At 42.6% G+C, this 24,736-nt stretch overlaps 1 protein-coding gene across 2 annotated transcripts in view; it reads right to left on the bottom strand.

The window, feature by feature from the left end:
* MYPN (myopalladin) overlaps positions 1–24,736 on the bottom strand; it is a 127,070-nt gene that overhangs the window by 44,495 nt on the left and 57,839 nt on the right. Inside the window, exons 7-11 of one of the 2 annotated variants that reach the window (XM_045291667.1) lie at positions 17,529–17,670; positions 14,910–14,933; positions 12,065–12,181; positions 10,539–10,911; positions 592–1,185 (exon numbers count right to left, since the gene is read on the bottom strand). In XM_045291667.1, the coding sequence (XP_045147602.1) occupies positions 592–1,185; positions 10,539–10,911; positions 12,065–12,181; positions 14,910–14,933; positions 17,529–17,670 (1,250 nt within the window). The remainder of the gene's footprint in view (positions 1–591; positions 1,186–10,538; positions 10,912–12,064; positions 12,182–14,909; positions 14,934–17,528; positions 17,671–24,736) is intronic. The other variant, XM_045291668.1, reaches the window with a different exon arrangement.

The following is a 24,736-nucleotide window of genomic DNA, read 5'->3' as shown; positions in this document are numbered from 1 at the left end:
CTCTCATAAAGATGTATCCTCTAGCAAACTCTAGACAGGGTTGCTATAAGTCAGAACGGATTGGACACCCGCGGGTTTATGCTTAAGTAGATGGCCAGTGAGAAGGAGACAAGCTATGGCAGTGACACACTAGCCATAGCAGTGGACGCAAACTTACTAACAGTCCCAAAGGTGGCCCAGGCCCAGGCAACGTTATGTTCCGCACATGCACCAGGTCGCCATGAATCTGCACGGGTAAAGGTTTACAGAGCAACTCAGTGCTCTTCTTCTGACCAGAGGCATTGAAGGGAACAAACAAACAAAACCCCCAATCTCACTGCCAAGGAGTCCGTCCGACTCAGAGAGGTTGTAGGGCAGAGTGGACCCGCCCCGGAGCGTTTCCAAGACTTTGCGGGATTGGAAAACCCATTGCTCTCTTCGGGAGCAGCTGGTGGCTTATGAACTGCTGACCTTGCGGTTAGTAGTCGAAAGCATAACCCAGTAGGCCACTTGGAGCCAGACAGAAAGTTGAGTCTCAGACCAAGCTATTCTAGGCATCTGACCCCCTCCGACCGGTAACTCTTACATTTTGAAAGCCTCAAGGACACTCACATGGACGGAGCGCTTCTGGGCAGCCCCATGGCATTGGTGGGTGGGATGGCAGGAAGAGAAGGCAGCACGGAGCTGAGGAAAGCCACTGGGTTCTGGATGCGGTTGGTGGGAGAGACAGGCGTTGGGGACACACAGTGGGGCTGAAACTGGTTTCCGCTGGAGATGGAAAATATGAGTGGCGTCTGCGCCGGCTCTACTGGACCTGGCAGGGGTGCTTCGCTTTGGGTGGCCATCGCTCCCGGGGATTTGGTTTGCATGCAGGGGTGAGAAACCAAGAGGCTCTCTTTGCTGGCTGTCCTCTGGGCACCTTGTGCAGTGATGCTCTGCGTGAACACGGGCGGAGAGCTGGAGGGGGACGCGCTCGCCAGGGTGGCAGTCGTGGAGGGGAAGAAGTGCTTGGGCCGGGCCAGGCTGAATGTCTGTGAGGGTGGGACCTTCCCTTGCTTGCTGGACACGGTCACGGCCGGGGGAGCAGTCAAGTTCGAAAGCGTTGTGCTGAAAGGAAACTCCTTAGGCGATGACGTGGTTGGGCTGTGCACTTGCTGCTGTTCCAGTAAGACTTGATTGTGAAGCTGCTGTAATTGAGTGGAGTCGCTGCAGGGGAACAAGAGCGGGGAGAAATAAGGGAAGGCTGTCACCTGATTCTTCTGAAATGTGCAGACTGGATGCTTATCACGTTGTGCTGATGAAAACGCATGATCGGAAAGGCAAGAACTCAACTAATCACTGAGGAGCTGTTTTCTTCTCTCCCTCGTTCCAAGACAGTGCTATAGCTAGCAAGATGGATGAAGAGGACATGGGCTGCACCGGGCTCCGGCATCGGAATACTGGGTACAGATGGCATGCCTATTACCTATGGATGGGGTTGCTGTGAGTTTGAACCAAGGCCACAGCACCTAACAACAACAACAGCCTATTGTAGCTGAATTGGAAATAGGAAGTAACTCTATGTCTGCTAATTAGGATTCTACAAGATTGGACAACGCCACCTCAGACAGTCTCTTCTGGGGACCTCGTTTTAAGTGTAAGTATTTTTACAATTCGTGTTCTCGAAGGGGCCTGTTTATAAAAGTGATGTTCTTTCAAGAAATGTTAGAAAATACAGAAAAGAATAAAGACTACCTTTATGGTCATCTCCCTGAAATCATATTCTGTTAGCATTTAGATGCAAATCCTTCCAGACTGGCTTCAGATGGTTTCTCTGACACATCTACTTAGATAAATGGTTCTTTAAAAAATGAAACCCCTAGACCAGAGGATGTACATTGGTACAGATAGCAACTTGAGACACAGGGAATCCAGGATAGATGACTTCTTCAGGACCAGTGGTGAGAGGGGCGAGGCCTGGAGGGTGAAGGGAATGTGGGGTAGAAGGGGGGAACCAATTACAAGAATCTAAGTATAGCCTCCTCCCTGGGGAATGGACAGCAGAGAAGAGGGTGGAGGAAGACATCGGACAGGGTAACTTATGACAAATCTATAATAATTTATGAATTATGAAGGGTTCAGGAGGGAGGAGGGAGGAGGGTGGGAGGGGGAAAATGAGCAAATGATATTGAGGGCTAAAGTGGAGAGCAAATGTTTTGAGATTGATGAGGGCAACGGGTGTACATAGGTGCTTGAGTCAGTGAATGTATGTATCACTGTGATAAGAAATGTACGAGCCCTCAATAAAATAATAAAAAAATGAAACCCTTCTCTATATTTGGCTTTGAGACCAGTCTTTTCATTTAAAAAATACCATATGGACATTTTTCTAAATTAATAAATCTGCATCATCCTAATCCAATCTGTGGCTCTACTGTAACAATCCCTTAGTGTGCAACAGTTACCTTAACTTCAATTCCTAAACAATGTTGCAATGAAAAGCCTAGTTATAAACAACTATTTGTGTCATTATCTGATAATTAAGGGGCCCTACTGGCAGGGTGGACTACGTATTGAGCAGCCCATCAGTGGTTTGAAACCATCAACCGCTCTGAGGAAGAAAGACCAGGCTTTCTACTACTCCAGTAAAGATGAACCATCTTGGAAACCCTCACTTCTAGTTTGTTCTTGTAAGGACACTGTGAGTCAGAACTGAGTTAATGGCAATGAGTGAGATATCGTATAACTTTTCTAACAAATGTATATAAATGTACCTATTCGGTTAAAGGCAAATATTAATATTTGCATATATTTAGCAAAACTGTCCTGTTTTATACCACTGTTATACTATTCTACTTCATACTACCACCGGACCACTTAGGCAAGAGTTCTTGTTTCCCCATACCTTAGCATCTATTTTTTAATATCTTACCATTAATCTAGTGGTTAAAATATCCATTATTTTATACCATTTATTATTCCTAGTGATATTGAATATATTTATTATGTACCAGTAATTTTCCCTGCTAGTTTATTGGGGAGGGGCAGATCCTGAACGGAGTTGTAGGCCATGATAAAGAGTTTGGATTTATTCTAAGTGGATAGGAAGCCACTTGAGGACTTTAAGGACATTAGTAAAATAATCCAAGTTGTATTTTACATAGATGATTCTGTCAGCTACTCAAGAATGAACCAAAAAAGTACTGAAAAAGTCAAAATGGAGAGGCCAATTAGAATGTTAGTGGACCAGGTAAGAAATGGCGGCAGACTGGATCAGGATGGTAACAGTAGCGATGGAGAGAAGTGGATAGGTTCTGTACATTTCTAGAAGAGAATCAACAGAATTGATGATGGATTGCATATGGGGGATAATGAAAATGAGGGGTCAATAATGTGTCCTAGGGGCTTGCCTTGAGCAGCTAGGTTTATAAGAATACCACTTATGAGATGGAGAAGAATGGGAGAAAAAGCAGTCTCAGAGAGGATGATCAGGAGTTCATATTGGACAAGCTAAATTGGAATGTCTGTGGGGGAATCCGAGGGAGGATGTCAAGTAACCCACTTCCATCGAATCAACTCTGATTCATAGTGACCCTAAATAGGGTTTCTGAGGTTGTAAATCTTTATGGGAACTGACAAGCTCATCTTTATCTTGTTAAGTGGTTGGGAGGTTTGAACTTTGAAGTTCACAGTCCAGTGCGTACCTGAGTATACATGTAAGGTGCTCAAAAGACAGGACTGTGAGAATCATCAATTGGTAGCAGGCATGTCAAGCCATAGGAGAAGATATGATCTACTGGGAGGAACATGTGGGCAGAGAAGAATCCAGAGTTGTGCCCTAGGAGGGAGTAAGGGAGCAGAAACCAACAAAGGAAACTGAGAAGAAGTATCTGGGAAGTGAAGTGTTATGAACACCGAGAGAAGAAAGTATTTCAAGGAGGAAGGAAAGTTGTATAATGTCAAACACTGCTGAGAGAGAGAGATGACCTGCTGATTTGGGCAACATGAGGAATTGGATCACATTTCCTGAAACCCATTTTAATGACATCTTAAAGATATAATCCAATTTATGGACTACTGTAAATGGAAACCCTAATGCATTAATGAAATCTCTTTTGGTTTTGTGATGTCTCATATCTATACACTTCATCTTAGTGCTCCATAATGCAATATGCTGCTCATAATCAGTAGGGTCCACAAGACCAGGCTTGAAAGTGTGAGGACCAGGTCTACAAGAGATGTGGGCAAGACTTAGAAGTAGGAAAAATGATCCTTAACATATCACTGTGATGTTTCTTCAGTAATCTTTTTGTTACTAGAGTCCCATTGTTCTGAAGACATGAAGAAGGACCAAAAATGTAATAACTTGTAAAATGATTAGAACATGAGTTTAAAATACTGGAATGAAAGTCATGAGTATGATAAAGCAGCCAGAGCTCCTGTCTGTTCCTGTTCCTGTTGGCTCACACTATAAACTGTGTACTTGCCCTCCTTTCCTATTTTAGAAGCAAATAAGCTGAGTTAATAAAATAATATAAGAAACCTGTTATTAGCTACTGAAATTTCATAGTAGCTGAATAATTCTACAAAGAGCAGCAGAAATACACTTGTTGCATTATCCTTAGAGAACGATCTACAATTAACTTGACTTTTGCTGATGTTGACTTTCCTTTTGACTTTTTGATGGAGCTTATATTTGGTGGATCACATACTGTGCTGCCGTAGCAAATAGATAGCATTATGTTATCCGCAGGGCATGTTTATATTGCAGTCTGGGTACACTTTAATCTGATGCTGCTGCAGAAATGTTTTATTGTGGTTATGGAAATTTTAAAAGGTAGCTGTGACAAGTTAGTGATCTTAGAAATAAAAGGAAGGCAAAGAGGGACTAGGACGGTGTTGGCTAGCTCTTCTTTTGTTTCCGTTCCCATTGGACAAAAGCTAACAACAAGGTTTCTTCAATGTACTTGGTAGGGAGAAAACAGGCACAGGCACTTCCTGCTCTATCTTGTTGCAGAAAGGACATAAAAAGAACTGTTTGGATTAGTTTATTGATTACAACAAGGGACAAGATGCTCTATCCTTTATTCAATGACGTTTTGTGGAGACTTTTATGTTTCTACTTTGCTAGGTGCTATCAGAAATATAAATACACTAATATGCACTATTGAGGGTTCCAAAGTCTAGTGAGCATACTACATTTAGTACAAATAACCACTGCTTATTTAGAAATAGTGCATGGAACCGAGCACTTACTAATGAAGGTACAAAGTTCAATGAAAGAATAAAGGAAGGGAGATTAATTACAAAGCACACCAGTTCTGGAATCTCAAGTAACCCCTTTAATTTGTAGGAACAGCCTATAATAAATTGCTATAAACTCAGTTGCTCTCTGGAGATTGGACAACTTGAGAGGATTACCTTAGAATATCTTCCCCTTTGCTACCACTTAACAATATTGTGAAGAATATAAGTTCTGTCAACGGATCCAGGTCCTAACGCTGGCTCTGCCATTTATTATCTGTGTGAATTTGAGTAGCTTCTTAACTGTTCTGACTTCCATTTCCTTCTAAGTAAAATAAGAATGACTAAACAATACCTCTTAAAGCTATTGTGAGAAGTGATGAGAAGACATGACTAAATCACCTGACACATAGAGCTGATCAATAAATAGCAACTCAGATTTTTTTTATTTCCTGAATGACTCAAATCAATTTCAAAATCTGTCAGAACAAAAAGCAGGATTCCAGGATTTTAATGGTGCTTCTCATTATGGTTTCTGAAACACAAAGGAATTTCTTAAGAATTGTGAATTGTCAAGATGAAAGGCCAAGACTTGGTGACAAATACAACAAAACAAACTTGGGATATCGTTAGCAAGTACTTTCAAAATAAAATGTGATGACAGTCTTAGCATCATGTGCTCTCACTAGCTCCTTAGAGCCGACAGTGCACATCTCATCCCAATTCCATGATCAATGTTGTTAGCTGCTGTGGAATTTGTCCCTGACTCATGGGGCCCCAATGGCCAATTGAATGAAATGCTGCCCACATCTGCAGCCTCCTCTTGACTGACTGTAGATGAGACCAGACCATTGGGATCGATAAGGTTTTACTGTCTGTTTTTTTAGAGGAGATAAGCAGGACTTTCTTTTTGTCTTAGTCTAGAAGTTACACCAAAACCCTGTTGAGCATCATAGCAACATGAAAGCCTCCATCAATAGACAGGACTGTGCGTGCAATGCATTGGCCAAGAATTGAACCTGGAGCTCCCACGTAAAAGGAGGGAATTCTACCACTAACCCACCAGTGTCATTAGTAGCTTAAAATTAGCCACACCTTAATAAAGTGATTAAAAAAAAAACTGTTGAAAAGAAAAAAAAATTAGCCACAGTGGGAGTATTTACACCATGAAAATTGGCAAGTGCTACAAATTAGGACTTCCCAAACTCTACCAGCTGTTCAACATTTGCAGCACAGCTCAAAGGAAAAACAAAGGACCCTCACTGATTCCTGGGGACCATTGCCGAGAGAGTGAAATTGGTCTGAGATGAAATTGGGGCATAGACCTCACTATCTTGGTGAGTTTAGGTTGGTGGCTCTTAAACTATGGCTTGCAACAAAATTTCCTGTGGGGCTTGTTAAAACACTGATTTCTGGGCCCCAGTCCTAGAGTTTCTGATTCTACAGGCCCGGGCAGGGCCTGAGAGTCTACATTTCTCTCAAGCTCCCAGGTGATGCTGTTGGCTCATCTACCCCATTTCACCTGCAAGGCTCTATGACTCTTCAGTGCATCCAGGGCTGAAAACCCAAACTCACTCCCTTGGAGTCAATTAAGACCCCTAGTGACCCTATAGGACAAGGTAGGGTGCCCTGTGAGTTTGGGAGATGGTAAATCTTTGTTTTTTGTTTTTTTTTCTTTTCTGTCAATCCATACTTTCCATTTTTATTAAATTCCACACTGGTTTCTTTATGAGTTCTCCCAAAGCTAACACCAGAAATCAATGTTTTCCCAAGAGCCCCACAAGGACTCTACCCAGTACCATGGGTTTTTTGTTTTTAACATTTTAGATTTTTTTTTAACATTTTATTAGGGGCTCATACAACTGTTATCCCAATCCATACACACATCAATTGTGTAAAGTGCATTTGTACATCGTTTCTCAAGGTAAATCTTTGTAGGAGCAAAAGTTTCCCCTTTCTGACTGATCTGAATTACTGACCTGGTGGTTAGCAGCCCCGTGTGTAAGCACTAGGCATTCAGGGCCCCTACTAAGAACCTCTATTTTAGAAGCAATATTCATTTCTCAAGCATAAGCTTTCTCCAAATATTCTAATTGTCCTCTGATGTTTCACTCACCTTTCATGTTAATTGCCTCCCCCACCCCTCACTGGGTGGAGAGTGGGAGAGGGGGCAGCAGGAATTGAACTCAGTCCACTTCACTAGCCCTGGACCATGACTTCCAAACTGGCTGCATACTGAATCATCTGTGGAGGGATTCGGTTCTTTAGGGATAAAGGCATATCATGTTTCCCTCAAAGCTCCAACTTTGAGTCTAGGCAGAAGCCCCGGTGGCACAATGGCTGCCGACCAGAAGGTTTCAGCCTACCAACTGCTTCATGGCCGAAAGCTGTGCAGGTGACCTTCGGTAAAAGAGTCGCAGACTCAGAAACTCTACTGGTGGCAGTTCCACTGCATCCGATAGGGTTGCTATGAGTCAGGATCTATTTGATGGCTATACTTTTTGTTTTGTTTGATAATTTAAGTGTATTCAGGATAAATAATTATTGCTCTTGATAGCTCGATAGTCAAGTAAAAGATTTTAAAATCCAAAATATTTAGGCTTTGATTATAAAATATTTAAACACTACAGTCTCTCTCTTTTTTTGAGTTTAAAGATCTATGAGTATTATTTCTATTTGCTATTTGTCATTCATTTATTTCCATTCACTATTTATTACTACAAATAATACTACCTATTTTTATTATCTATTATTTATTTATTCTCTATCATTATTTACTATTTAATTCTGTTTACTATTTATTTTCTATTTCCATTCTTTTGAATGGCAAATTGAAAGTACAAACAAAATTATAGTCTCAAGATTATTAAGAAAATGAATATTTTCATGTAAAATCTGAGAGGTTAAAAGAAGTAAGAGAAGTTTATAGGCATGCAAATTCACAAAGGATGTGGGTTTGTGTGTGTACGCGTGTGTTTGGTGCAGGGGAGGATTGATTGTGTGCATGTGTATTTATAATCATACTAATATGAACATATATATATACACACACACACACACACACACAATTAAGAGAAAATTCAATGTGAATCAAAATTTTTAATAAGGATATGGTGCTGAGGACTGGAATAAAAAGGGCATTGCCATATCATTTAGCAGGAAGAATTTTGAAATGAATTGGATGTCTCATGTAGCAGACACTGCTCCTTAGCTAGAGCCCAGTTTTATTCATGGTGGCAGTCAGGTCTAGCGAAGGACTACACTCTGAATTTCTTTGTTAGTAGTGTAAGAGATGAGTAAGTTCTGGTGGCTCTGTAAGCAGAAGATTTTGGGTGAGACTGCTAAAGACGACCTTTACTAGATGGGAGTCTGGCCTCAGAACCATGCATGTCCGCCCCTTTATCCCTGTCAGTAGCCCAGAGGCAGATGTGAGGACTAGGTCACCATGGAGGGACCTGGAGAAGACGCCAAGGCTAAAGGTGGCAGAGCAGTAGATGACAGGAGGCTTGGGTCCTGCAATAGTCCTGGGCTGCCCACCTAATTCCTTGATGTGGAAGACAAGAAACCTGTATGTGGTTAGCTCAGTGTTCGTTTAGGTTTTCTGTTTCAGGAAGGTAAGCCTAATCCCACCTGGCATACTCACTCACCCTCTGAACCAAGGAGGCGCTGTCAAGAAGGCAAATCCCAGCAACGTTGGTTTGCTTTTCCGTTTCCCATAGCTCCTTTCTCTGACAACTGGCCCAGCCCACAGGTTCTGACTTGATCCACGTGCCTCTACTTTCCGCACTTAAATCCTCTGCACAGCTGCGTGGGGGGTGGGGTGGGGTGGGGTGGTCACCTGACCAGACCGGGCCAATGTGAGATAGAGTTACAGACCACGATTGTGTCAGCAGTGGAGCTTGACATGGATCTGGATGTGTCGTGAGGATGTGGCATGACGGGCCAGGGAGGAATTCAAAGAAAGAAGAATGGAGCAGGTGCGCACAGAGGAAAGAACCGACAGTACTGGAGTACTCAAACAGGTCGCCTGGGGGATGGAGAGAGACCGAGTGGACCACGTGACCCCTGAATGAGAGATGAGTGGGCATAGCCCCTGGCCCTAGTTCTTTCTCCAGGCAGGCCTGGTGGAGGTTTGCTCCAACAATGACTTCTTCCTTTCAGTGGCTTTCTGTTTATTGTGAGCTACCGAACATCGACTTATAGTGCTGGCGAAGACGATAGAAAGCGCCACGGACTGCCAAAAGGACAAACAACTCTTCTTGGGAAAAGGTCAGTCAGAATGCTCCTTGGAAGCAAGGATGGGTATGCTGTCAGGACAGACCAGTTCCTGGAAAAGGACACCAGGCTGGGGAAAGCAGAGGGGCAGCGAAAGAGAGGAAAGCCTTCCAGAAGATGGTTGGACCCCGGGGCTGCAACGACAGGCTCCAACAGGGCAGTTGTGCGATGCTCTCTTGGCCACGAGGTCACGTGACTGACTCCACAGCACCAAACAATAAGGACACAACAAGGCTTGGAAGGGTCGGAGATTCTTGGAGATGACTTGTTGAGGCCCATTTTTTATCCCTCGCGGTGAAGCCCAGGATTTTGTCTTAGGTGGTGGCAAGAAGGATGTAAAACGAAGGAACATGCACTGCTCTCAATGACCACCTGAGGGTCGTCACTGAGAAGCAGGATGAGGGCTCTGTGGCTGCCCATTTTAATGCTCATAGCTGAAGGTCTGATGTCGTGATCAACACCGTGCACGGGTGGATGAGACAGAGCAGCACAGCAGCATCGAGTCTGTTTGTTGGCGATGCGTGAACATGAAACACTCACCGGATCCCACAGAGGCTCGGGACTGGTACAGCAGAACTGGTACAGGCACTGAAGTGAGTTGGAAAGTCATGACTCTTCTTTTGCCCGAGTATATTTACACAAAACCTACAGGCGTTTCTGTAGTTGTTCACCAATCTCAAAAGACTATTGGAAAAAATACTAAATAATGACTAAACAAGTTCAGGTTAAAGCAAAGGTGGGGAATTTAAAAATGAGACCTCGACTATCAAGATTATTAGACACAGACCATGTTTTGTATGAAGTGGGTGGAAATGCTTTGCCTGGAGGTCTCTAATGTTAAAACAAATGCCTTTCTGAATAAATTTAAGGATAGTCGTGTTGGGAGGTAGGATATTAATGGCAAGGACAGTAGTGATAGTGCACTTATAATGATGTTAAGGATGTGCTGTTTTCAAAGCATTTAATGTGTATTTTCCCTTTCACAGGATCCAGTCGTAAGAAGGGAAAACTCAAGAGAAGCTTACAGGTGCTCTTGGTCACCTATTCTAATGTCTACTTACAGTTTGGGTTTAGCCAGGACTGGAGGCGGCTCTTTGATGGGTGAAGAAGGCTCCGAGGGTTTTGCTGCCTGTCCATTGAACCTCTCTTGGAAAGAATTGGGCCTGTTCTGGTTGGCAGCAGGTGTTCCACCCGCAGAAGATGCTTTGCTTCCTTTGTCATCTTCGGGCAGATTAAAGTGCACCCGGAGACCAATCCTTGAGCTGGACCGGGGCTCGTTGTGGTTCACCAGAACCCCTTCGAGTTTGGGTCTGGGGGGTTGTTCCATAGAAGGTGGCTCCAGGTTGGGTAGGGATGGCTGTTGCCCGATGACGGTCAGGTTGCTGGTAGAATTGGCTGAGTGAAGAGTCTCATTATTGCTCAGGTCTTCATTTCCTAAAAGGACAATCACAGGGCCCAAGATGTTAACTGTCCCTAACAAGACGGAAACAGAAGTGTAACTCTGAGTTGGGCATGCAAGCAAATGTGACAGTATTTAAGCCAGTGCATGTACGAATGGGAAGATTTATCTAAAAGCCAGGGAGCATAATCCAGTATTAAAGAATGAAGAGGATGTGGGGAGGGGGAAAAACCTAACTCAAGAATCTAAATAGTATTTTGAGAGTAATTTTAGAAATATAGATTACTTCTAAGGAGCCCCGGTGGCACAGTGGTTAAGCAGTCAGCTGCTAGCTAAGAGATTGGTGGTAAAACGACACCAGCTGCTGCATGGGAAAAAGATGTGATAATCTGCTTCCATAATGATGACAGCCTTAGAAACCCTACGCACCCCACTCCTCACTTGGGCAGGAGTGACCTAGTTAGATACCAAAGGCCAGGTCGTTATATGAAAATTGGTGTTATTGAAATATGGAGGATGACCACAGCAAATCACAAAATGGAGGAGGGCCAAACAATAAGAACAACAACAAGACTTTGAAGGGACAGAGATTTTTGGATATGACTTGTTTAGAGGCCCATTTTCTAACACTTGATGTGAAGCCCAGAATTTTGTCTTATGTAGTGGTAAGAAGGACCACATCAAGACATAACTGCCAAATTACATCATTCCACAACCAAGAATCGTGGACCAGCCAAGTTGACAGATAACCATCACAGACCAGCGTTACACTTGCCTCAGACTCAGTGTTCATTATTGTCTGGTAGATGATGTGAAAGTGCAGAATAGTCAATGTTTTTTACTACAGTTGTAAAAGTGAAAAATCAGGCAACAAGATAATAAGTAAGGGGTAGGTGCAGGGCACTTCTACTTTGTGCAGTAGGGTCACCAGGAGTTGGGATTGACTCATGGCAACGGATATAAGAGACAACAGCAGGGTAACTGTGGCCGTTATGATGGTGATTTTAAATGCAATAAGAAAAGACTACCAGAGAACGAATTTTGTTCAAGACTACTTTCCTTTATGATTTAAATATTTTTAGGGGAACCAAGCTAGCTTCATATGAAAACAGTAAAGAAGTGCTATGTAAACTTTGTATTCATAGGAAGGTCAAGTCTGAACTGTGATGGCATCAGAGGAGCCCTTACCTCTCACATGCAGTTGTGCAATGCTTGACACGGTGCCATATTTGTTGCTTGCTGTGCAGGTGAAGCACCCAGAATCCTCTGAGAATACCTCAGCAATGACCAAAGTACAGATCTCCTCTAGATGCCAGTAAAACAGAATGGTTAGTTATAGAAATGGAAAAAAATATGGAAATGGAATTATAGAATTTACTGATATCTGATAACGACTTAACAAAAGTCAATGGAAGAAGAACTGATTTTAATTCTTCTAACAGAATTAGCCAAAATGATTATTTTGATTGAATTGGTTAATTATGAAATGAAATGAGTCATAGGTTGTAGATCAAAAGCAGAGAGGGTATTAGACCAGGATTATATAATAGCATAGTGAATTATATAATGAATTATCTTATATTTTTATATCATGAGTCTAGATGACATAAAATCAAACTGGATACACGTAAAAACATATATGTGTGCATATTATGTAACAAATGTAAAATAAATCACAAAACCAAATTAAGTATCAAAGCTTTAAGAGTTAAATACAGACTAATAAAATGTTTTTAAACCCAGGCCACTAAATATATTCTCATGGAACGTTTTTTACAGTGAGGCAATTTTTAACAAAGTCACAACTTACATCTAGAGAATAAGTCCATAGGTTGCTTAGCTTCAGAGGGATTGGCATCCCACTTGTAGAAAGGGAACTAATCGCATTTAGGTGATACAGTAATTTGAAATTTTGAAGCAAAGAAGAGTGAGATGTTTACCTTCCTTTGTTATACTATGGTAATGCTTTGTGGTTTACTCTGATACACAGTATGAGCAATTAACAATAAGTACACAGGTAATTCGGCTATAGTGCCGAACGAAGCCTAAAGTTATTACAATGACCTGATAGCTAAGGAAGAGGAGGCATAAGATAGTAGCATAAACCCTCAAATATCACTCAATACACTGGACATGAAAAATAAAATGATTCAAACATAATTTATCCTAGAAGGGGCTGTTGCCGATAGTGTGGAGTGACTATTCAGTAACCCTGCGTCCTGCTTCCCTCGCTAATCATATTTTGATGTTGTCCACCCTCCTTGGGAAAGTCATATGCTTTGAGGCAAGCTGGCCTTTCTTGGTGGTGATTGAAGTCGGCACAAGTCCGTCACGATGGCTACTCTTGCTAAGGGGTGGCCCACAGCACGCAGTTCTGACCAATGAGATGCGAGGGAAAGTTTGCTGGCAACTTTCTGGGAAAGGGCTCCTTGTTCTTTATGACAGACGAAAGAGAGTCTCCCTAGTTTTGCCTCTGGGTGTTGTTATCTGCACACGATGCCAGGAACTGGAGCAGCAATTGTGGGTCCCCAGATACAGCCAGGCTAAGATGATACTTTCAAGATGGCAGAGTGGAAAATAAAATTTAAAAGGTTTAGCCCGTGGAGTTCCCTGATCTGCTAAACCAGCCAACCCCAGGACGGGCATTTCTTAGACAGGCTTGTTGTATGAGCATACGCTTCTCATGACTTGCTGCCTGAAGAATTGTAAATGAAGAGGCAACGTTTGGGGCATCTGACCTTCTTGTGGTTTTGAGTCCATGACCTATACTTCTTTTTCTCTGTTCCACTGCCCAGATACTCAGACTCTGTCTTTCGGCAGCCTGCTCTCAGCAAATGATCTGACACGTTCATTCTAACTAGACCAGACCCTATCTGCTTACTAAGCTATTCTGCGTCCCAGGGTGTTTGCTTATCTAAACTGGAAGGAACGACTCTCTAATTGTGAAATGTTAGGGTTCACTGAGCTAGCCCTGTTTTGAGCAGGGACCTCTTCTGGATGGCTCTGAAATGAGTTGGTGCGTGGGACTGCCTAATGAAAAACCCAGTTGGGATGAAAGTGTCAAAAGCCTAAAATAATTTCAGGGGGTAAAAATACTGCTCCTCTCCCAGCAATGCAGAGTGAAGACTACTTGTGGTCTTTGTTACGGATCCCCAGGGCCAAGTAGGCAATGTGGGGGTCCAGGATCTGCATCTGGAATGCCTTCCCAGGCAGCTGTCAGAAGAGAGAATTGTAACAACGAAATCCTTCTCCACGGGTCAGATACAATTTGACAGTCGCCGGAGATGGCCTTTCGATGTTTATACAAGTGGTTTGTGAGTGATTTGCATCTTTTAAAGGTAAAATTTTTGCCAACTACATGCTACTTCTGCGCTGTCTCTAGTATCCACCTAACCAAATCTAAGAACACAACTGGCATTACATGGAAGCTCCACAGAATTTTGAAATCTAGTGTGCAAGGTTTGAAACACAGGTACTGGTAGAATTAGAATTGACCTAACATTAGGGAAATTACTCTGCCCAGTTTGGGAAATCACAGGTAGGTTTCTGAGCACGGAAAAAACAAGAACCCAGGTCAGCGCCATGGAGTCAATGCAGTATGATCTAGTAGGGCAGCGTAGAACCGCCCCTGTGGGTTTCTCGGACCGTAACCCTTTACAGCAGTAGAAAGCCTCATCTTTCTCCTGCAGAATGGCTGGTGGTTTCAAACTGCTGACCTTGCGGTTAGCAGCTCAACTCATAACCACTGCACCACCAGAGCTCCTTAGGATCTGAGCACAGAGGGAAAATATTCCTAAGAAACTCTCCTTCATAACTAATGACAAATTTTATTCATGTGAATATTGAATATATACTGCAAATTCTCATGTTTCCCTCTCTCAACAGTAATAGCTTGCATTGGTTAGCTTCTTTTCCTCTAAAACCTTAGCTATTTTTCTCTTTGTTCTTGACAAATAAATAATCCCTATTTTTTCATGCATTTATCAACTCGATGAAAACAGACTTTCAAATTAAAATGGACATAATCCATTACCTGGCTCTGCCATGGACCGAGGTTCTGAAAAGAAAAGAGAAAGAGAGAGAGAGACAGAGAGAGAGTGCACTTACTTTACTGAAAGGCTACATATTCATCACAAGCATCCTACAGAGCTCTAAACCAGGAGGACAGGATGGGTACCCCAGGATGGCATCAGGAGAGCAGCGAAGTCAATGAAGCTGCCACAAGCAGGGGCACACCTGGGTTCCACTCGGGGGATGTCAACCTTAGGTGGGGAAAACTTAACTGTGCTATCTGGGATGGAAAAACCACGAACTTTTACTGGCACTCAATCGAGTTGTACCTGAAAGGGGTTTGTGAAGAGTGAGAGACCATGCCTGGCTTCAGGTTCTCCCATCTTAATGTACTGTCGCATCTACTTCTTGCTCTGAACTTTCTGATAGCGAGAGCTTCAAGATAGGTCCCTGGAGAGCAGGTTCTGTATCTTAAAATTCTTCGGTGTCCTGGAAGTGCCTAGTGCAATACTGAATGAAGTGTTTATTGAATTGCAGGCCTTCAGTGAGTGCTTGTTGAACTTAGATACAATATTCTATTTCGTAACTGATAAAACAGTTTTATCAGTTACAAAAATGAGTAGGTCTTTTGACTTCCCAAGCATTGCTGGTTGTTGTATACTATGGCAAGGGCACCATGTGTCCCAGTCTACCTGGGGCAGACATGGTTTATGCCTCTCACTCTTGTGTCATTATTAATAACATTCTCTTTCACTCTTTTTTTTTAAACATTTTATTAGGGGCTCATACAACTGTTATCGCAATCCATGCACACATCAATTGTGTAAAGCGCATTTGTACATCATTCTCAAAACATTTTCTCTCCACTTAAACCCCCAACATTAGGTCCTCATTTTTCCCCTCCCTCCCCGCTCCCTCCCGCATGAGCCCTTGATAGTTTATAAATTGGTATTTTGTCATATCTTGCCCTGTCCGATGTCTCCTTTCACCCACTTTTCTGTTGTGTGTTCCCCAGGGAGGAGGTCACATATAGTTCCTTGTATCTCTTTCACTCTTAAGCACCCCAGTTTGGATGCTCGACTCTGTGATCATCATAAAGCTCAATCTTTGGGATGGCATTTTACAATGGACAAGGAAGCTTCAAAAAATGTGAACTATGTTAGCAATTCCAGTATTAGAGATTTATTCCAAGATTATAACTATAGATATTCACAAAAACTTTCTCTATGAACATACATTGATACAGTTTTAATAATAAAAACTTGGGAACAATCTAAATGTTCAACAATGGGAGATAAACAAATATGGGATTGGATGTTGCCAGTTTGTTTTAAAGAGCAAGAGAGAGCCATATTAACATGGAAAGATGTTCATGAAATGCTGAGTGAAAAAAATGTACACAGCATGACTTTATTTTTACTTTAAAAATATATGGATGGAAAAATTTCAAAAGAATTTGTGCCATAAAATCAGTAGTACTTTGGCCTTAGGGGAAGCATGCTTTAAAGGTGATTTCTATTTTATTCTTTTTTGATAATTTACATTTTTAGTTAGTTGCTAAATAGCTATAAAATAAATTTATAAGAACAAATTGGTGCATAAGCAAATGTGGTGAAAAAAGCTGATGGTGCCTGGCTATCAAAAGATATAGTGTCTGGGGTCTTAAAGGCTTGAAGTTGAACAAGTGGATATCTAGCAGAGAAGCAACAAGCCCACATGGAAGAAGCACACCAGCCTCTGCGATCATGAACTGTTGATGGAATCAGGTAACAGGTACCAGAAGACGCAAAACAAAACAAAAACATGCTGTTGAGAATGAGGGGGCCCAGAGCAGAGACCCCAAACCCAACTGTAGACAACAGGACATACTCTCACAGAAGGGTCCCAAGGAAGGGATGAATCAACCAGGGTGCAGTATAGCACAGATGAAACACACAATATTCTTCTGATTCTTTGAGGCTTCCTCACCCCCGTTCCACCCCCACTATCATGACCCCAGTCCTGCCTTTCAGTTCTGGCTAGACTAGAGCATATGCACTGGTACAGATAAGAGCTCAATGCACATGGAATCCAGGTCAGATAAACCCCTCAGGAACAGAAATGGGAGTAGGGATACCAGGAGGGTAGGGGGAAGGTGGGGAGGAAAAGGGAACAGATCGCAATAATCGATGAATCACACACACACCCCAGGGGGATGAACAACAAAAATGTGGGTGAAGGGAGACAGTGGTCAGTGTAAGATATGAAAACAATAATAATTTATAATTTATCAAGGGGTCATAAGGGGGGGAGGGGAAGGAGAGAAAAAAAAACAGGAGCTGATACCAAGGGCTCAAATAGAAAGTAAATGTTTAGAAAATGATGATGGCAACATATGTACAAATATGCTTGATACAATTGATTATGGAATGATATAAGAGCTGTAAGAGCCTCCAATAAAATTATTATTTTTTAATTATCAGAATCTCAGGCATGGTTAATAGTGATGAGCACAATAATGTCACTGAACTGTGGGGTGTGAAGAATGTAGAAATAGCAAATGTCTTGTTACGTATATAGCAAATGTCTTGTTACGTATATTTACTACATCTCAAAAATGGAGAAGAAAGGATCAGAAAAATAATTTTAGGCATCCACTCACTTTTCTGTAAAATTCGAAAGTCTGGAGAATCTTCTATCAAGGTCCCTTCTCTGTACCACTCAACCTTAGGAGATGGGGCTCCTTTCACTCTGCACTCGAAGACCACCAGCTGGCCCTCGGAGGCGGATAGGTTCTGCAGCATCTGTAAGGAGAAGGATGTTGCCAGATCCCAAACGTGCGTGCTCTTGGAACCTACTTTCCTTGCTGTTAAAAAAAAAAAGTCAGCAAAAGTTGCATTTTCTCCAAGTCTTCCACATCTCCAGCAGCTTCTAGTCCATGGATGTACGTGGTGCCTAGGCACTTTGGAAGATTGAATCACCTGGGCCCACAGAAAGCTGTAACCATATTCTCTTTGTCTGTTACCACCCTGCTTCAGGACTAAGTATATCATTGTTGTTGTGAGTTGCTGCCGAGTGGGCTCCGACTCTTGGTGACCTTATCTAACGTAGAACAGAGTAAAACACTGTCCAGCCCTGTGCCAGCTTCACAACCATCGACAAGTGTAAGCCCATTGTTGTGGCTGTTGTATCCACCCATCTCACTTAGCCACCCTTAATGTCTCATCCAGGGGGTGTGCAAAAATACTACGTTTAAGTCTAGTACTTCACTGGCACGCATGAGGTTATTGTTTTGTTTTTGGCCCAATGCCTTTAACTATGGAAAGGTTATGAGTAAGCATCCTCCATGAATTCTGTAAGTAACAAATCTTGAGACCTGCATTTAGGCAAGAGCCACATTTGTTTCAGAGAAAGGGAAAACCAATGGGTTTACTACTTATGTCATTCACTCTTAGAAGAATGGTATCATTGTTTACAATTCTTGTCTGAAAAACGTACACTGTTTTGTATGCGACGCCCTTGATAATGAGGGCATTTGCCTAAGGAATACGAACAAACAAACAAACAAACAAACAAAACCCCCAAGGCTATTGCCACTGAGTTGCTTTCCGCCTATGGTGATCCTTCGGGTGGGGTAGAGCTGTTGGCACACTTTTCTTTCGGAGAGTGGCTGGCAGGTTCACACCACAACCTGGTTGGTTAGCAGCTAAGAACTTTGCCTAGTGCACCACCAGGGCTCTTTTCCTAAGGAATGTAATGGTTGGGCTAACCAGACCGCCGTAGCTCCAGTAGACTTACTTTTAACCTCAGAAGAGTGTGTAAGTTGGTACTGTAACTGATGAGGGGCACTGTCGTTCAGTGTTAGTATTCTGTTCCCTTTGTGCCTCCACATTTGTTGAAGTAATTCAGAACATGGTTAGGGCAGAATGATTTCGAAATGAATAAAGAACTTTTTGACTGAAAAATCACTTTATTCCTTGTCTAACCAAAACAACATCTGGTGGCAAGGGTGGGGTGTTAACAAAAACATTGATCTCAAGTTGATTATAAGAATGACCCTCTAATTCAGGAGGGTGCAAGGGTGGGGGAGGGAGGGGAAAAAAGAGGAGATAATACCAAGGGCTCAAGTAGAAAGAAAATGTTTTGGAAATGATGATGGCAACATATGTACAAGTGTGCTTGATACAATTGATGTATGGATGTTATAAGAGCTGTAAGAGCCCCCAATAAAATGATTTATTAAAAAAAAATTACCCTCTAAGACAAACTAGAGCTGTCCCATAGGGTCTCCAAGGCCAGAGATCTTTATGGAAGCAGACTGCCACGTCTTTCTCTGGTGGAATAAAAGATTTTCAAAAACCACCCTGAGTCAATGGTGGATTTGAACCATTAACCTTTTGGATGGCATTCCAGTGCCTAATCACTGTGGCATTGAGATCCTTTAATAAGAACAAACAAGTGCCAATCTAGTCTCAGATTTTGCTAGCAAGCCAGAGCACATGGCCTCCATCCGGACATCTGAGCAGACTCTGTGCTAAAATGCCAGCTTGGGACCTATTAAAAACTTTAATAGAAGTCAGACAGTGATCTGTGATTCCTATCATTTAATGAGTTTTTAGTCGTTCTTGAAGCAAACAAATTAGAAAACAAAAATAAAAAATGGGTGACAGGAACTTATTGCATAAGGATATATGGTACATATATAGAATTGGATATAACCAAAATGTAGCTAACTTACATATTTATCTCACACATAAGTTGTAGTTAGTTCAAATGCAGTTTATATGAATCACTTCTCAATTCACAGCGTCACACCAAAGCTCTGCTTTCATAGCGACTCTTTAAGAGTCTGGATGGAGTTTGGTGACCAACGTTGTTGGACGCTGTCAGACGATCTGTAGGACAGAGTTAACTGCCTCAGAGGGTTCTAAGGTTGCAATCTTTACAGAGTACAGTGCCACATCTTCCCTTCCGGGAGTAGCTGGAAGGGTCAAGCAACCAGCTCTTGGTAAGCGGTCTAGGGCTCCTTAGACTGACGTTGTAGTTATGTTGGAGTTAGTTGTCGTTTAGTAGGCTCCAGTAGGTTATGACTGTTAACAATAGAACAAAGCACTGCCCGGTCCGGCACCACCCTCACAATTATTGTTGCTTGAGTCCATTGTTGCAACCACTGTGTCAATCTGTCTCCTGAGGGTCTTCCCTCTACTGTACCAAGCAGGATACTGCCAGGATTAGTCCCTCTTGATAACAGGCCCAAAGAATGTGAGGCTGCCTCGCTATCCTCAGTTCTATGGAACATTCTAGCTGTAGTTCTTCCAAAATAGATGTTTTGCTCTTCTGGCAGTCCAGGGTACATTTAATATTCTTCGATAACACCATAGTTCAAATGCATTGCATCTATAGCCTTTTCCCCTCATTGTTCAGCATTTGCGTACAGGTACGAGGGAAGTAGACATAGTATGGCTTGGGTCAGGTGCACTTTAGTCCTCTGCAACAGGCCATTTGCTTTCTTGACTGCTGAACCCTGGTATGTAGTGGTTAGGGGTTGGGCTGCTACCTAGAGTATCAGTGGTTCAAAACCACAAGCCTCTCCTTGAAAGAAAGACAAGGCTTTCTACTCACATAAAGAATTACAGCGGGAGGGAGCACTAGAATGGACTGCGATTGCACAATTCATTTTAAAGGCGATTTAACCAATGTGGGGGAGAGGGATGTTCTAAAATGGTTATGGGAATGGTTGCACAATTCTCTTTGATATGATTGAATGACTGAACGATTAAATTGTATGATATGTAAATTATATGCCAATGAAACTGTTAAAAAAAAAAGAATTACAGTCTCAGAAACCTACAGGGGCAGTTCTACCCTGTCTTATAGGGTCGCTGTGAGTTGCAATCAACTTGATGCCAGTGATTTGAGGGAGCTTCTATGGATGCTGATTGTAGATTTCAGTAAAATGAAATCTTGACCGCTTGACTAGTTACTCTGCTTATCATGAAGTTGCTTATTGGTCAAGTTATGAGGATTACTCTTTTCTTTATGTTGAGGTGTTATCTACATTGGAGGCTGAAGTCTTTGTGTCAAGCTCTCTACTTCAGCAAGCAGGTATGGGCGTGTCATTTGCATACCACAGGTCCTTAACAAGCACTGAGTATTCGGGAATTCCCATTCTTCTCAATGTTATCCATCATTTGTTATGATCTTCACAGCAGAATGTCTTTGCATAGTCAAATACAGGTAAGCACCTCTCCAATATTCTCTGCTTTCGTCAATGATCTCCCACATTCCACATCTTCTTCTTCAATTTCTGGTAATGCTTTATTGATGTCTATTTGAAATTACTTGGCTGCTATTAATCAGTTGACATTGAAACCAATAACTGTGTTCTATTTGAGAGTCTAGCCAAGATTCTGAGATACTCAAGAGTTTGGAAGAGGGCCTGTAAGTGCCTGTGATCTGAGACAGAGGCTCATTCTCGTTGCGCCACATCAAAACTTAGTACAGGAGGGCCAAGGGTCATTGTCTTATGAGCCACATAGAAAAAAGTTGTTGGGGGTCATATTTTTGGAAATTTTAGGATAATGACCCCTGTTGTTGCTGGGAAAAAAATTATATATATGAAACGTCTCACGGGAAGGAAATAGCTCGCCTGGTTATACAACAGGACCCAAGGCAGTTATCCCACCGTGTTGTTCCTAATGGCATGATTTGTACAGACTTGAATTGATCACATTCCTCTTGATTTTAATGAAATCACCTTGATTTTAATAGGTGAGACAAATGAGACAATCCACGACCAACAAAGATTAAATTAGTCTTTACTAGGACTTATGGATCTGAACGAAAGCGACTGGACTGGAGGTACCTTCTGAGGTAAACAATATCCAAAGTGCACTATTTTTGGGGGGAGGGGTGTATGTCACCATACCGATCGATCGTTCTTTGGCAGGCACCTTGATAACCAAGATCATGATTAGGCTATCTTCCATTGGATTTCTCTCTGTTTTTCCTAAAGATCTTCAGAAGCCCAAAGCAATAAAACCAGCAATTCTTCCTTTGTTGAAATGGAAGTGATTGACCACAGGAGAAAGTCACCACGTGCTTGCTCTGTAAGCACTGTGCCAGAAGCAGGGATGTGCGTCCAAAGTCCACAAACATAATGTGGAGTCACGCTGGAGAAAGGGCAGCTCCCATGTGGGTTAAAAGATGTCAGCTACAAGGTTCATACAATCACTTCACTCCTTTTCTTAGCCAGTAACCTTGGGAGGTGTCACAAGTGATTGTGTATAATCGATAAGCTAAACTGTTTGCTTGTTTCTTAAATCAGCTTTCAGTGATCAATAATGTCTGACTAAAGTCTTGCTTGTCCCTTGCTTGTCACAGGTACCCAGAGCACCAGTTGAATCTGAAATGTCTCCGGAAAGTGGGCTTGAGGAGAGGGGTCTATGTAATCTTCAGAAATCTGGATCCGGCCACTAACCCAGTTATTTCAAGGTTCCCTGCTATTATACAAGGAACCCACGCTTCACATTCTCACTGCCCCTGCCCCCTGGCTCTCTTCAAATTACTGCTGAAGCAGCTGGAGCCAGGGCTGCCGCAGCCTTGACAGGCCGCCAGCGCAGCTGCTGCTGGAGGGCAGGAACAGGAGTAAGATTCTAATTTGATCATCGACCTCTCTTATACTCAAGAAAGGAGACGCCTGTTCTCACTCCCTCTACCCCGCCTACCCCCCACCTCCCCCAAACAGAGTGAAAGCGCTTCTCATTCTGTTTGGGGGTGCCAGAGTGTCTCTCTCTATCCACAGGTATTAACAGAATTTTAAAACATACATATTGCCTAGGAGTTGAGTAGACGGCTAGCATATGAAATCCCATAGTCTTCTCCCAAACCGGGCCTCTCTTTGCTAGGCAACTCTCCTTTTCATTTTGAATCTCAATGATCCCACCTCTAGAAAGGAGGCAACACAAGGTAAATGAAATCATGCTGATAGAAAACTCTGCTCTCTAATTGTTACTACAAAAATAAAATATGATGCCTTCTTGCGATTATTGACCAAGTATTGCTCTGCTGGGCAGTATGGAAAGTGAGTCATTGGAGTTGGACTGCCAGATGCCGCGGCGCAGGAATAACCTGAACTCACGCATACAAGCGATCTATGATGGTGGCGCGCGGCCACGGAGGACCGTGATCAGCAGCTCTGACTCAGAACCTTGCTAAGGACACCGGCAGTGACTGTGACCTCAATCTTGCCCTCTGACGGAAACCAGCGCAAGCGCAGGGCGCTGATAAGTCCCTCTGGAATTTCTGCCCTCGCAGCTCCTAGGACCTGGCATCTGAAAAATCCTGATCTCATTTATGACGGCAGAAGCCCCTGTCCGAGGACGGGCGAGGGGAAACCTCACCAGCAGTCGGGTCTGTGGACGAAGGACTGTTTTGCCATCAAGAATCTAATATATTATATTCTGAAAAAAGAATCTAATGCTTTTCTAAGTTTTACACAACAAACAACATGTGCCAATGATTAATTCGTGTTTCCAGTTCTATTTATCAAAGGCGTACAGATCTGCCTATCAAAGAATCTAATTGGAGAAGGTAATCAGGGTCACCACACAAAAGCAGCTAAATCTGATGTTATGATTAGGGTATGAAGATTTGATGTAGTGGATAACTGGAGAAGTCCTGTTGGAATTAAATAACAAAAATAGCTTTGAATCTTATTATTTCCTTTGTGACTGTCTGCTGTGCCGATTATAAAGATCACAATAATGGACAAGAACTAGTCCCTGCCTTCAAGGTACTCGGGAGAGATGGAAGGTAAACAGCTTTATTGCTGAGATGAATACTGCAGCAGAGGTACGCCTCAGGTGAGAGAAGATGGGGCATCTAGAAAATTTAAAACCCAGGAAAACACAGCTACCTCTCTGCTGCCTGGCTAGGTAGATAGTAGTAGGAAGGGATGAGAACCAGAGACTAGTTAGAACTGGGTATCAGTTATTCTGTGTTTTGGTTTCTTGAAGAGTCAGCATTGTCTCTAAGGTGAAATCCCCACCATTGAGTCAACTCCAATTCATAATCACCCTACAGACAGACTAGAACTGTCCCCGTGGGCTTCTGAGACGAAGTCTTTACAGGAATGAGAAGCCTCATCATTCTCCTGAGGAGTGTCTGGTGGGTTTGAACCACTGGTCTTGTGCTTAGTAGCTCAATGTATAACCTAGTACATCACCGGGGCTTCCATGTGACAAAGAGGCAGGACAAATTCAATTAAATGTGTTGATTTCTGACCCTCTTAGGCCATTGCTTTAAGGATAGGAGGCTTAACGGAAGCAATAGACAGTATACATTCCATAGGATTTAGTGCCCTCCTCACCTCCCATCCCCCAGCCCCTTCGAGAAACACACACACACACACACACACACACACACACACACAAAATTACCTATTTTCAACATCAATAAAGCTTGGTTGAAACTCTCAATGAGAGCTTAAAACTGAAAGTAATAATAATAATAATAATGTCTGCTTTCCATAAGCACTGCGTCTCAAAGGGAAACTAAAACCATAACTCCCGTGGGCGCCTTCACTTCAAGGCACCATACCAGCTACTGTCGGTGTGGTGGGTTTTGCATTGGGCTGCTAACCACAGGTCAGAAGTTTGGACCTACCAGGAGTGCCAGGCTAGAAAGGTGAGGCTTTCTGCTCTCATAAAGACTTACACACTTGGAAACCCACTCACACTGACACACTCACACTGTTCTGCCCTGTCCCATAGGGTCACTGTGAACGGAATGACTGCTCATTGGTTCGGGTTTCTGTTAGTTACACACAACAGGTCTACCTGTGCAATCAGAAAAGCTGAAACTCAAAAT

The sequence above is a fragment of the Echinops telfairi genome, unplaced genomic scaffold (assembly GCF_000313985.2).
Source record: "Echinops telfairi isolate 266 unplaced genomic scaffold, ASM31398v2 ScPeMD7_70;HRSCAF=299, whole genome shotgun sequence".
Lineage (NCBI taxonomy): Eukaryota > Metazoa > Chordata > Mammalia > Afrosoricida > Tenrecidae > Echinops > Echinops telfairi.
Note: the sequence above shows the minus strand (reverse complement) of the source record. Positions and strands in the feature narration are given on the sequence as shown.